At 46.5% G+C, this 15,139-nt stretch overlaps 1 protein-coding gene across 1 annotated transcript in view; it reads left to right on the top strand.

Moving 5' to 3' along the window:
• The window catches only part of rbm28 (RNA binding motif protein 28), a 39,918-nt gene extending 31,335 nt beyond the window's left edge, over positions 1–8,583 (top strand). Inside the window, 6 exon segments of the mRNA XM_072471190.1 lie at positions 360–509; positions 1,884–1,958; positions 3,238–3,364; positions 3,367–3,460; positions 6,044–6,161; positions 6,991–8,583. Coding sequence (XP_072327291.1) covers positions 360–509; positions 1,884–1,958; positions 3,238–3,364; positions 3,367–3,460; positions 6,044–6,161; positions 6,991–7,128 — 702 coding nt within the window. The 3' untranslated portion in view covers positions 7,129–8,583.
• The last annotated feature ends 6,556 nt before the right edge of the window (positions 8,584–15,139 follow it).

The following is a 15,139-nucleotide window of genomic DNA, read 5'->3' as shown; positions in this document are numbered from 1 at the left end:
AACATTGTTTGAGGCTTGGATGATTTGAAAACCAGATGAGAATTTTAAAATTGAGGTGCTACCAGATCCGGTGCCAACCTAGTTCAGTCAGTACAGGGCGTGATTGGTGAATGGGTCATGCTCTGAATGAGGATGCAGGGCAGATCCGGTGCCAATCTAGTTCAGTCAGTACAGGGCGTGATTGGTGAATGGGTCATGCCCTGAATGAGGATGCAGGGCAGATCCGGTGCCAATCTAGTTCAGTCAGTACAGGGCGTGATTGGTGAATGGGTCATGCTCTGAATGAGGATGCAGGGCAGATATACCTGTTCATTGGACGGGCTGTGTTCTGCTAATGACATTTCCTGTTTTCCCTTTAGAGTCGGATCATGCGGGACTTGCAGACAGCGAAGACGAAGGTGGACGGGCGCTCTCTGGGCTACGGGTTCGTAGAATTCACAGAACACAGCCACTCCTTGACAGCTCTGCGCTTCCTGAACAATAACCCGGAAGTCTTTGGACCAGAGAAGGTGAATGAGGTCATGCCTGGTGGTGTGTCAGTGTAACAAATCAGATTAGGTGGCAGTAGTGGGGGTACTGGGTTTTGACCAGTGCCTTTTAGTTTGGGGAAGCACCAAGTAGCGTTATATCTTTTCTCTCAACCAGTGAAGTACCTCAAGTTATGTCCACAAAGGTTTTTGGGTAATGTAGCGGATTAACTACTAGCCCCTCACCTCTTAGACCAATGTCCAACTGCAGCCCAGATAGACTGGGTAAAAATCTCTGTATACTGGCTGTATGAAATTGACTTGGGCAGTCGTGGTCTCAATCTCTGTTCCCATCAGGCTTACAACTTTGATCAACTCCTAGGTATGAATTCTTGCTACTCGGAGACGGTTCCAAAGCATCCTCCCAACAATTCACCCATTCCCTCCGACACACATACTGCTCTATATTGATGCTGGGCCAGTAAATGGTGGCCTCCGTCAGAATGGTGTTGTTCCATAAGGAGAAATGTTGAGTGTCGGGTAGCATGTTGGCCGCAGTAGAGTTTGCTTTGCCTGATTCGGAAGCACTGAAGTGGAACGTTCTCCAATCCCACTGGAATTCCTGACTGCAAAATCCAGCAGCAGAGGGAGGGAAAAGAAAATCCCAGAATTGGCTGAGTTGGCCCTCCTGGTGTGCTGTTGGGGGAAGTTGCTGGGTTCAGGCACATCCTAATATTGGATGGTGCATGATGGTGTGGGGCAGTCAGAAAATGCCTTGAAGAGCAGGAGAGCTGTGTAATCCTCCATCCCCTGGCGGCAGAGTGTTCTGCACACTAAGCCAAGTGCTGACCAGAATGATCAGGGTTCTATGTTCCGCCTTTGCTGCATGAGGTTCTATTATTCTGGGTATATTCCTGGTTCGGAATGGGATTCTTACTCCTGATCATATACAGTGGCTCCTGTCTGCAATACCCCTAAATATCCTGTGAACACAGAGATTTTTTGGGATGTACATGGGAAGAAACTGTTCCCTGTGGTGAGTGGATCAGTAACCAGAGCTTATGGATTTAATCGGGAAAAGAACTTGAAGGGTCATTCTGCACAACCAGTTAGGATCTGGGATGCAGTACCTGTGAGTGCGGTGGAAGCCGATTCCATCGGGATTTCAAATGAGTTCGATGTAAATTGAAGAGGGGTAATTTTTGCAGACAAGGAGCCAATGGTGATGGCAGCAGATTTCACTTTATTGATGCTGGAGTCACCTCGGTGGTCCACTGCAAGGACTGATTCCAGGTGTGTGGCATTCTGCACAGGGTACCTAATCTGATTCTTTTGTACATCCCCCCCCCCCCCCCCCCCCCCCCCCCCCCCCCCCCCCCCCCCCCCCCCCCCCGGCCGCCAAACAACCCCACACAGAGGCCAATCGTGGAGTTCTCGCTGGAAGATCGGAGGAAGCTGAAAATCAAAGAAATGCGAGTGCAGCGTAATCTGGTAAGGGAATCTCTACTGGGGCATGATTTTGGATTTATTGTCACGTGTACCGAGGCCCAGTGAAAAGTATTGTACTGCGTACAGTCCACGCACATCGTTCCATGCATGAAAAACATAAGGCCATACGATAGATACACAAATGTAACCATCAGTCATGGAAAGTTCCAACACTGAAAGGCAGATTAGATTGAAACTTCGAACACAGTATGCCTGTGCTAGCTCTTTATCTCTTTCTCATTCTCTCTTCTCTCTCTCTCTCTCTCTGTCAAACAAAAAAATGTTCTCTTGGAACTTATTGAATCTGCTTCTTACTGTTTCAAAGCACCCTGTCGTTGATTCTGTGGGACAAAGAACTGTTTTCACTATTGAAGCGCTTTGGCATATACTGAGACTGTGATGAGGTGTTATGTGAATGCAATCTTGCTTTGCAGAATTAGGCCACTCAGCCCATCGACTCTGCTCCGCCATTCAATCATGGCTGATATTTTTCTCATCCCCATTCTCCTGCCTTCTCCCCATAACCCCTGATCCCATATTAATCAAGTACCTACCTATCTTGACTCCTGATCCTCATTTGTATGCGGTGGGCAAGGAAAAATCACCTTAAAGACACTCTGTGATTTGGCCTCCACAGCCACCTGCGGCAAAGAGTTCCACAGATTCACCATCCTTGGCTGAAGAAATTCCTTATCATCTTTGTTTTAAAGGATCGTCCCTTTAGTCTTGAGACTGTGCCTTCTGGTTCTAGTTTCTCCTACTAGTGGAAACATCCATTACTTGCTGTACCTGTATACACGAGCCTTCTGCGATTCATGCACTAGCACACCCAGATCCTTCTGTATCTCAAGAGCTTTGTAATCTCTCCCCATCTAGATGAGCTTTTTTATTCTGCTGCCAAAATGGACGGATTGACCTTTGCTCACATTATACTCCATTCCAGATTTTTGCCCACTCACCTAACTTATCCATGTCCCTTTGTTAGCCTCCTTGCGTTCCCGTCACAATTTACTTTGATGTAAAAGCTTCAACCCGCTGGGGTTCTGGTACCATATTATCCAGTTTGAATCGGAGCTCCCTTTTAAAATGTAAATTTTGCTGTATCTAGTTTGAGCCACTGGAGGGTGCTGTCACACAGCTGTAGCTCAGTGAACAGCAACTGCGAACCACAGTTTAATTCTGAGAATAACGGACTGATTGACTGAAATTTGAACGTTTAAAACAAGTAGCTTGGTCTATGATTGGAAGTCTGTAAATCCTTTTGTGCTTCTTCCTCTGACAGCAGATGCAGCAGCCTAAAGCCGGAGCGAACACACGGGGACGGGCTGGGAAACTTGCCGCACGCCCAAGCGACCAACGGCAGACTAGCCCCCAAACCCCCTCACAGGGCCACAAACCGTGGTCTGGATTTGCACCAAGCCTGAGGTTGAGGAGGTGGAGCTGGCCAACGGCAAGAAGCGGAAGAAGGTGCTGCCTCTGCCATCTCACCGAGGTCCCAAAATCCGGTATGTATTTTTCCCGGGAAGGTGCCATGGAATCCTATAGCTCAGAAGACCGCCGTTTTGCTGTTGATCTGTGCTGAGTCCTTTGAAAGAACTCTCCAAATTTAGTCCCCCAGCCCTGTACACGTCAAATACACATCCAATTTCCTGTGGAAAGTTCCTATGGAGCCGAGGTCCAACACCCCAGTTGGTGCCGTGAGGCAGAGTCGGATACTTGGCTACAATGTGATCACTTGTTTGCTTCATGTCACTCCGTAAAATGCATTTGTTGCATTATGATGGGTCTTGTGGCTCCTGGATATAGTGGAACAAAATTGTAGAGGATGGTGTCTGAATTGTGCGTGTGCAACTTTGGTCACCTCACCGCAGGGCCGTTGTTGCCATCCAGAAAGGGAATAACTAAGACAACACCGGAATTGTGAATTTCAGCTCCGAGGAAAGGTGAAGGGAGTTGGAATCGGTTTTCTTTGCTAGGATGTGCTGGCGGGGTCTGTGGGGCATGAAACAAGAGTTTGAGGTTGAATTGAGTGTTTTCAGCCCGTGAAGGAAGCTGACAAATTTAGCCGGGGGTGATTTCGGAGGCAGCATGCTTCTAAATCGGGAGACTGTGGGTTCAGGCCCCAGTCCACAGGCATGGTCATATATTCCAGCCTGACACTCCCTGGGCACTGTCAGGCGTGAGTCTTAAATCAAGTTAGCTGTTAAAAAGATTCTGTATTGGTACTGTAAACAAGAAAAGGACATTTCTCCTCGGTAAGCATTTATCCTTCAAGCAATACCAATGAAACTGGTTCTTCATCTAATTGTTGTTTGCGGCGAACTTGCTGAGCACAAGTTGCAATTCTACACGGAGCCATCGGGACTGCAATGGCCCATGTAACACCCAGATTTCCAGAAAGGCTGGTATCGCAAATTTAAAGGAGACCAGGTAAATTATCTGAAGGTGTGTTGGGGGCACTTTTGCACCCATTTTGTGCAGCAGGTTCTCAGGGAGGGTCATTGAAGCAGGACTGTATTCGTGAAGCCTATTCGGGGGGGCGCTGAGGCTTCTGGGGAAAGAAAGATGAGCCAATGTCTCACTTCCACGCACAATCACTGTCTAACAGACTTGAGGAATATCGTCTCCACGCAGTATCCACACAGTATCCCAATGTGAATCAGAAATTTTGAATACCTCACCCACTGAAACACACATCCATGACTTGACAATTCCAACGCACACCTGACCAATACCCAGCCTTGCAGCCTCTCTGCACCGAGATAAACACACACGCCTCCCAAACACTGTTGCCTTACGTTGTAATTTACCCCCGGACCTATTTGTCCATCACTGTGTGTTTACTGACCCACATTGGCTCTCAGTTAAACAATGCCTCAATCATGAAATTCCTGCCTTTGTTTTCAAATCCCTCCAGGGCCTTGTTTCCCCAAACCCAACCCCCCTTCCCCACACGCTCACCCCCTGCCCTCACCATTATCTATATAGCCCCCTTTAGTCTGAAAACCCTCAGATATCAGAGCTCCTCGAATTCCGGCCTCCTGGACACCACCCATTTTATTTGCTGCAGCAGTGGCAGCCATGCTGCCTAGACCCCAAGTTTGTGAATACCATCCCTAGTGTGGGATTCTCTGCATCTACACTTTTCTTCCTTTTAAGATGCTCCTTAGAACCTGTCCCTGATGAAACGTTTGGTCATATGTGGCTCGGTGTTAAATTCTATTTGCTTGTGCTCCTGTGAAGTTCACCGTGTTAAAGGTGCTATATAAATGCAGGCTGTTGTGTAAAGACCAATAGCATCTGGAATATCTCGTCTGTGCTTGGCTGTATTACTGGTGATGTTGGTTCCCTCTGGTGGCAGTTGGTAGCACTGCAGCCACTGCTCCTGCTGAGGGAATGTGCTCCAGGTATAATTCTTCCCTCTCAGTTTGAACGGGATCTTGCTGATGTTACCAAGGTTACAAATTTTGGACATCCCTCCTTGGATGGAGTGAATGCTCTCGCATGCCCCACTTTTCTCTGAGCTGGACTGGTGTCTGGCTGTGGGACAATCTGGGTGTAGAGAATAGGAGGAAATAAATAAATAAATTTAGAGTACCCAATTCTTTTTTTTTTCCCACTTAAGGGACAATTTAGCGTGGCCAATCTACCTACCCTGCACATCTTTTTGGGTTGTGGAGGTGAGACCCACGCAGACACGGGGAGAATGTGCAAACTCCACACAGACAGTGACCCGGGGCCAGGATTGAACCTGGGTCCTCAGTGCCGTGAGACAGCAGTGCTAACCACTGCGCCACTCCGCTGCCCTTGGCCGGGAATAGCATAAAGGAGTCTCAACCGTGACCAAAATGGATGTAAATACCTTGAACTGCCCATGTGTTCCTTTCTGTTGGAAGGTGTGGGGTGAAACCAGCGAAAGGAGTCTGTCTGTAAACTTGGTGGAGACGTCTGATTCTGACACACGGCTGGGGGTCTGAGCACAAGGGGGTGGGGTAGGGAGAGCGCAGGATAAACAGCATCACACACACACACACACACACACACTTCTTGGTATTAACCTGAAATGTCTGAATCATTTCTTGTTCCAGAAAGCGGGATAAAGGGAAGCAGCTGCAAACTCAGCCCCAGAAAGTTAAAATCCAGCCAAGCCGGGCCGAGCGGGTGAAGAATGCAGTCGTGGTGAAGCAGGCACTTCCCAAGAAACAGGTGAGGGATCATAAGGGGTTGGGGGGGGGGGGGCTCTGTGGGGAGGGAAGAGAGAGACCAAGAAGAAGCAGGGGTTGATCCATTAAAAAAAAGTTTAGAGTGCCCAAATACCACTTTTTTCCCTAATGAAGGGGCAATTTAATGTGACCAATCCACCTAACCTGCACATCTTTGGGGTTGTGGGGGTGAGACCCACGCAAACAGGGGGAGAATGTGCAAACTCCACACAGACAGTGACCCTGGTCCAGGATCGAACCCGGTTCAAGCCCAGGGTTGATTCATGTTGCATTAGGCGATCTCTGAGGTGGCATTACATTTGCCTCTCGGTGTCTCTCGGCATTGGAGGGAGGTTTAAATTAGCTGGAATTCCCTACTCTGCTGTGGAAACATTCTGAAAGTTTCTCTGTTTGAGGATGTTGGGCGCAGCCACGATCTGGCTTGTCTATTCCAACCTCCACAATCAGATGTCCTCCAGCACTGGCTCTCTGCACTCAACAGGGAAAGAGGCAGAGATTTTGGTGAGATCCCGGGGTTGCAGGGCCTCCACGTGTTGGGAGATAATATCTTGGCCAGAGTGCAGGCTTTCGGTCGATGTGAGGGAGAGGCTGTAGGAGGGTGGAGGGGAAGCACAAAATATTTAGGTTTTCGGATGAGTATGAGGAGTGATGTCTGGCTGGATTCCTCACCCTGCCCCAGGGTTGCTGAGGCCTATTGTACGCTTGGGTTGGAGGCGAATTAACCTGCTTGTTTATAAAATATTTCAAAGGACCTTCAGATACTTTCAAACCTTTCAAATAAAAAATAAAAAAATCTCCTTTCAAACCCTCAGGGGTCAAAGACTGGCAAACGTGAACGGAACAAGGAAGAGACGAAGTTTAACTCCTTGGTCGAACAGTACAAGAAGAAGCTCTTGGGTGCAAACCCTGCCTCTTGCCCCATGAAGAAAAGTAAATGGTTTCAGGATTAGAGGGGGAGGGGGGGCGAGGAGCTTTGGACCTCTCCTTGGATTGACTGTGGGACCAACCTTGCCCTCATTTCAGACTCATCGTGGACCCAACCTGGACCGATCATGGGACTGACCTGTGCCCCACTTTGGACCGACTGTGGGACTGATCTGAGCCACACTGACCAGCCTGGGCCATGGCTTGAATTGCAGGTCCTGCACAAGATACGTTTCGTTGCCCTGGCATTAGGAGCCCCTCGTTCGTAGAATTCTGCCAAGGGGCAGGAGCTGGTCTGCAGTGTTATGCTTCCTCACTATTCACAGAGAGGGTTCAGCTCTGTGCAAGGGGAGCTGTCGCTGTTTGAGGGTTTTTTACTGGAGGCTGCAGCCCAACCTTGTTGGGGGGCATGCAATGGATGCGGTGCGCTTGTGTTTTGTGTTTGTTGCTGGTATTTCTGCTGTCTGCCCTTGCCTCCCAGAACCCCTGCCCCATCCACCTGTCGAGTCTAAAGTTGCTCGGTGCCCTAGCTCTGTAACCAAATGCCAACCCTTCAACATAGTAAGAAAATAGCTGCCCTTGTTTTTTGTTTATTTTGAAGTTAACACATTGATGTGGGGTGGGAATAGTTTTTAAATGCATAGCCTCAGCCCCCTTCCAGCACCGATCTGTCATTTCCAGCTCCCTGGGTTATGTCATGTTCCTGGGGGATGTGTGGATGCAGATTAAGGAATCCTTAAACCCAACCTGAAATTTAAAACAGAAGCCTGGACAGAATACTGGACAATCTCAGCAGGTCTGACTGCATCTGCGGGGAGAGAAGGGAGCTAAGGTTTCGAGACTGGATGACTGTCAAAGCTCTGAAATTTCAATCCATGTTCCTCCTCACTACTGGAAGGCCCAATTTGCGGATGCTGGTGCTCCGATTCAACTTCCCGAACAGCAACAGTGAGAGGAGAGACGTGAGGTGGGAATGGGGAGGAGGAGGTAAATAAGTTAATTTCACTGTGAGGGAGTCCATGGAATTGCAGTTAACTTCCACTCAACTAAAGGTGAACATTTCTTGCATCCGGGCTGCTGGTGATAGGTATCTGTCTGTGTGTCTTTGAGAGTAAAGCCTGTCCCAGGAGTGTGAGGGTGGATTTGTAAAGAGTGAGTGTCTTTCCCACCAAAATGTCATTCCTATTGTGAGTGCCAGGCTGTGTCTAGGGCAGCATTTGCACTACGCTGGGACTGAAATGCTCGCTTGCACCTCGCGCCACTCTTGGAGTGAATCTGTCCTGCACCAGCCCGACACAGAATGAAGTATGTTGGGATTCCCTGGAGTTAGATCGGCTCCCAACTCCAGACTGACTTTGCACCAGCTCAGTTTTGTATGACTCGCTGATACTGCCGTCACGGCAGCCCTAAGTTGCAGTGTGAGTGCAGTTTAAATGTGCAGTCTCATTCTTGTTCCAATACAAATTATTAGTACATTTCTACATCTTGGTCAGTTTGTTACTGCTTTATTCCAGAGATTGTCACAACAGCAAGAAGGGGTCACTATCACGAATAGAATAAGGCACAGCAGAGTTACGTCCTCCTATCTCCTCCACCAAGCTCAACAGACTCTGCCCCTCCCTCTCTATGGAAGTGGCTCTGCACCCAGTGTCGTCGCCCCCCCCCTGCTTGACCACTGTCCCAATCTCCCATCCTCTATTGACATCCCACTCTCTCTTTCCATGTGCTCATTTTCCCTCTCCTCCATATCATTTGTTCCCCCTTTCCTGCTGACTTGGGCATTTTCTCTCCTTGGCTACATCCCTCCTGGTTACACCCAAAAACATTCACCGTAATAGGTAAATTCTGAAACCATGTCCCAGTCTGCAATGTGAACAAGTCCTTGTTATTGTAAAGCTTGACGCTAGCTATGACTATGGGTTATGGCAGAAAATGCTTTTATTTATTTTTCTGGCTTCCCTGAGTGGCTCAGATGTAATGATGTTGCTCGGATTCTTTCCGTTCCCTCACTAGACTTCCTTATAAATAAACAACTTAAAATGGAATAGGCCTAATCTTAAACCTCTTAGTCACAGGCATACATTTGGGTTGTGCAAATGTGACGGTGACAGTGTATAACCAGCAGACAGAACTCTTTAAGAACAATGCACATAATGAGAGGCATCCTATCTAATCTATCAACTGTATTCAATGTTCCCCCTTAAGTATTCTGTCCCTGTACACACTGCTCTAACCTGGATTCTACCCCATCCTGTTTATCGTGAGGGATTATTCTACAGTTATTCCCCCAGCTCAAGCAAGCTTCAGATTACTGATTCAACCCACATAATTCATCCCTGCCTGATGGGAGCCATCCTATTACCTAATTGATACCCTAGATGATCCACAATGCCATATTTTAAGAGTAGAGCGTTGTCCCAGTATCCCAGCTGACGTTCCTTCCCCCAAGCATGGCTACAGGAAACCAACTGAGTGATCATTCACTTTGCGATGTTCAATAAAATAGCTGGCACTTTACCTCCTTCATGCCTTGAAAATAGGCAGTTCTGTGTGAAGCACTTGGAAGCAATTCTAATCTCGGATAAGGTTCACCTCTCTATCTGGTCCTTCTCAAACCTTACTGGATATTTGTGCAGCCCCTGCTAAACGCTCCCAGGCTCTGTGCAGCAACGAATGGACCATGTAAGAACTGTATTTAACCTAAACGTTAAATGTAGCCTGTGAGGACTATGAATCTGTAATTGAAAGAGCTCCAGCAAGATCATAGCATTTCCTCTGGCAGCACGGGTTAATTGCCAGAGCAGATTCCAAGCCAGTAAATTAAAGAGGAGTGCCAAAAAAAAAGCAGCTAAATATTTGGTTAGGAACTGGACTTTTAAGATCATAAGAGCTGGTAGAGATTGTGATTTTTAAAATGCAGAGTGGGAAATGGTAGAATTTCCTGAGCAGCAAACACCATGGAGAACTGGATCAGAATGAATGATCTCAGCCATGGAACAAAAAACAGAAAATACCGGGCAATCTAAGCCGGTCTGGTAGCATCTGGTGGAGAGAGAAGAGAGCGAACGTTTCATGTCTGGACGATCAGATTCCAGCATCCGCAGTAATTTGCTTCTGATCTTGGATATGTGTTGGCCTCGCCTCGGTGAGTCAGAGCTTTATGGGTTCCAAGTCCCACTTCATAAACTTGAGCAGAAAACCTAGATTGATGCTCGCCATGCAGTGCTGAAGGGGTGCAGCACCGTCAGAGATGCAGTCTTTTGGATGAGGTGTTAAAACTGAATCGTGGTCTGTCCGGTCGGGTGAATGTCAAAGAACCCTTGGTCCTATTTTGAAGAAGAGTGGAGTTTGCCATGGTGTTCTGGTCAGTTTTTATTTATTTGTTCCTGGGATGTGGGCATTGCTGCTCAGGCTGCAATTTATTGCCCATCGCTAATTGCCTTTCAGAAGGTGTGGGTGAGCTGCCTTTTGAAATGTTGCAGTCCATCTGGTGTCAGTATATCCACAGTGCTGTAGAGGCAGGAGTTTCCAGCAATATTGGAGGGACAGTGATATGGTTCCAAGGCAGCATTATGTGTGGCTTGGGGGGGGGGGGGGGGGGGGGGGGAATCTGCAGGTGGCGGTCTCCCATTGTGTCTGCTGCCCATCTAGGTGGTAGAGGGTGTAGGTTTTGAAAGTGCTATCATAGAAAGCCGTGACAAGTTGCTGCAGGACATCTTGTAGGTGGTACACAACAAGGCAATGTAGGTTGTGGAGGGACTGAATGTTGAAAGTGTGGGTGGGGTGCCGATCAAGCAGCTTTATCCTGGATTACGTCCAGCTTCTCGAGTGTTGTTGAAGCTGCACTCAAACCAAGAAAGTGGAAAGTTTTCCACCATACTCTGAATTTTGCCTTGTATTGTGTGGAAAATTCAGACGATGAATTACCAGACACAGAATTCCTAGCCTTGGACCTGCTCTTGTGGCCACAGTATTTATGTAGCTGGTCCAGTTAGGTTTCTGGTCAATGGTGACCCCTGGATATTGGTGGTGGGGGAATCAGCAATGGTAATGCTGTTGAATGTCAAGGGGAAGTTTTAGACACACTTTTGTTTGAGATGGTCAACATAGCTGCCATTCTGTAGCGCAAATATTACTTGCCCCTCATGCCTGAATGCAATGTAGGTCGGCTTAATTTGAGCACTAGCCGCTCCCTTGTCAAATGTGCTATGAATGGAGTTGAGCACAGCCACCATAATTGGACATGCCACTTATGATCTGACAATAGATGAAAGGTCAGTGATGAAGCATCTGAAGTGGGTTGAGCCTAGGGCATGACCCCAGGGAACTTCTGAAGCAATATCTTGCGCTGAGATGATTGGACTCCTTCGTGCTTGGTAGCCATTGGAGAGTTTCCCATCTGATTCCCAGTGCTTTTGATTTTCCTCAGACTCCTTAATATTATACTCAGTCAAATGCTGTCTTGTCAAGGGCAGTCACTTCCATCTCACTTTTGAAATTCTGCTCTTTTGTCCATGTTCGGACCAATGCGGTAATGATGCCTGGAACGGAGTAGGCCGGGTGGAACCTTGCCAACATTACTGCCGTAATAAACTGAACCGATTTGGTCGTCATCGCATTTTGCTTGTGAGACTGCTACTGGTGAGGGACTGAATGTTGGTTGCCCATTTCCCAGACTTCGTTATCAGCTGTAAAGTGCTTTTGGACATACTTAGAAACATACCTGAAGCACACTGGGATGAAGATTATCAGGCCTTGGAGATTTATCTGCCTTCAATCCCATTCATTTCCCCACAACTTTCTCCACTAATACTGATTTCCTTCAGCTCCTCGCTAAAATTTGTGTTTCTCAGAACTTCCAGTACATTATTCATATCTTTTTTTGTGAAGACAGAAGCAAAGTATGAATTTAGTTCCTCAGCCATTTCTTTGTTCCCTATTATGAATTCCCCCATTTCTGAATGTAAGGGACCTACATTTGCTTTTGTCAATCTTTTCCTCTTTACATACCTATAGAAACTTTACAGTCAGTTTTTATGTTCCCCGCTAGCTTGCTTTCATATTGAATCTTCCCTCTCTTAATGCATCCCTTGGTCAGCCTTTGCTGAATTTTAAACTGTTCCCAATCCTCAGGTCTATTGCTTTTTCTTGCTAATTTGTATGCCTCTTTGAATCTAATACTATCTCCAATTTCCCTTGCAAGCCATGGTTTGGCCACAGTTCCCTTCCTACTCTTGTGCCAAATAGGAATAAACAACTTTTGGAGTTCACCTATTCATTCCTTGTACGCCTGCCATCGCCTGGCCACTGTCCACCCTTTCAGAAATGTTTCCCAGTCCATCATAGCAACTCATGCCTCGTACCTTCGCAGTTACCTTTATGGAGACTCAGGGCCTTGGTCTCAGAATCAATGACCTCATTATCCACCTTGATAGAATTATTTATGATATCATCCCCAAGGGTTCTCTCACAACTAGATTGCCAACTAATCCTTTCTCATTGCTCAATACCCAGTACAAGATGGCTTATTTCCATGTTGGTTCCTCAGCGTATTGGTCCAGAAAACCATCCCATATCCACTCCAGAAATTCCTCCTCTATTGTACTGTGCCTAATTTGACTCGCCCAATCCATATACAGATTAAAGTCACCCATAATCACAGATGTTCCTTTACGACATGCATCACTGATTTCATCTACTGCGATTCCCAATATTACCACTGCAGTTTGGTGGTCTGTATATCATCCCTACAAATGCTTTTTGCCCCTTGATGCTTCTTAACTCGACCCATACAGATTCCACTAATATCTTTCCTCAAAAGTATATCAATATCATCTTTAATCAACAATGCAACTCCACCACCTTTTCCTTTCTGTCTGTCCTTCCTAAAATCTGAATTGCCCTCAATGTTTAGTTCCCATCCTTGGTCACCTTGGAGCCATATCTTCGCAATCCCAACTATATCAAACCCCTTCACATTTATCTGCACAACAAATTCATCCATTTTATTTCGAATGCTCCGAGAGTTCAGCTATAAAACCTTAAGGCTAATCCTTTTCAACGTTCCTTGTCCCGTCCCTGCTATTTTTTACTGTCTTATCTGATTCTGGCCCGTCTGCCTATCGCTTATTCTCCTCGCTGCCTTTTTCTCTTGTTCTTGATTCCCCTGCTCTGAATCCTTACATAGGTTACCATCGCTTGGCAATATTGGTTGAAACCCACACTCAACCACTCTAGCTAGTACCAACTCCCTCCCCCAAGCACATCAGTCCCGGTCCTGTCCAGGTGTAACCCATCCAGTTTGCACTGGTCCCACCTCCCCCAGAACCGGTCCCAATGCCCCAGGAATCTGACACCCTCCCCCTCACACCATCTTCTGATCCACATATTCTTCACTAAATCGTGAAAGTGTTGTATAAATGCACCACAATTCTGGATTTGCGTTTAACGTCGGAAGGAACCTAGGATTTTCCCTCATGAATGCACAATGGCTATCGGGTCCATGCGAGTCTGTGTAGGATGGTGGAATTGGTGAGTAGAGTGTTTGTCTTGAACCGTGCTTCTTGACACACGAGGGACAGCAGTTGACTGGACCAGACGTATTGGAGGTTAAGGAGACTAGTAAGGTGAGTGGAGAAAGTTTGCATGTAAAAACAATGCAGGTAATTAAAGTAAGATGTGGAAAGTTGCCTCAATTCCCCACGGGGAGGTGAGTTGGAGCCACTCCCTCTGCAGTTGGATCCTGTGATGCACCCCGTTTATTAACCGCAGGAAGACACACCTACTTTCGCTTTTATTCACACATTCCAGATATATTAGGTAAATGATGTGGGCCTTTTAAATCTTACCTACATTGCTGTGGGCTCTTAAGTTTTAATTAATTGCAATAACTTATTAGTTTAAAAAAAATCATAACTCAAAGGGAACCACACCCTCTAAAGTGAGTTTCCACTGTGTGTGCGATCTTCTAAAATTTCTTTAAAACTTGAGGACCCAGCCTAGTTGTCATTTTGGTCTGATTTTTGAATCACTCCGAATTCTCACTGCCCTGTGACCATGTTGTCATCAGCACCACTTTAAAGGCGGCCAGCAAATGATTATCAAAACATTTGTTTGAGGGAGAGAAAATAACATGAGAGTAAACTAGCAAGAAATATAAAAACAGGTTAAATATAAAAACAGATTGTAAGATCTTTTACTGTATGTATCAGGGGAATTGGTGGTGTAGTGGTATTGTCACTGGACACGTAATCCAGAAACCCGGGGTAATCCTCTGGGAACCCGGGTTCAAATCTCATCATGGCAGATGGTGAAATTTGAATTTAATAACATTTGGAATTAAAAGTCTAATGATGACCATTGTCGTAAACACCCATCTGAAGCAAATCTGCCAACCTTACCTGGTCTGGGCGACAGTAATGTGGTTCACTCTTCAGTGCCCTAGCCCCAGCCAGCGAGGCCTATATCCTATTAATATATATTTTTTAATGTAGAAAGGCTTTCTTAGGGATGGCACAGTGGTTAGCACTGTTGCCTCATGGCGCCGAGGACCCGGCTTCGATCCAAGCCCCGGGTCATTGTCCATGTGGAGTTTGCACATTCTCCCCGTGTCTGCACCCGCCTCACCCCCACAACTCAAAGATGTGCAGGGTAGGTGGATTGGCCATGCTAAATTTCCCTTTAATAGGAAACATTTATAAAAAAAAATACAAAAGAAAAAGGAAGACTTTCTTTAAGCTCTTATATTGAGTCTGCAAGTATGATTATTTGGAACTGATGGAAACTAGAAGATGTAACATTGTGGAACCGGGTTAAAAAAGCAGATTTAATGGTGAATTAGAGTGGGCCTCAACCTGAATTCGATAGCTTTGTAAAAAGCACAAAGGAAAAGGTTAACTACACTCTTTAGTGGGCAGGAGAGAAAGGGTTAAAACTGTGTCATAACTATGAGCTGAGTGAAGAGGACAGCAGAGACCCAGAACATTTTTTTTGGAAACATTTCCAACCAAAGTCAAATTCGTGCATCTACGTTTATGA

The sequence above is a fragment of the Scyliorhinus torazame genome, chromosome 13 (assembly GCF_047496885.1).
Source record: "Scyliorhinus torazame isolate Kashiwa2021f chromosome 13, sScyTor2.1, whole genome shotgun sequence".
Lineage (NCBI taxonomy): Eukaryota > Metazoa > Chordata > Chondrichthyes > Carcharhiniformes > Scyliorhinidae > Scyliorhinus > Scyliorhinus torazame.
The sequence above is the reverse complement of the archived record's forward strand: the minus strand, read 5'-3'. Positions and strand labels throughout refer to the sequence as shown.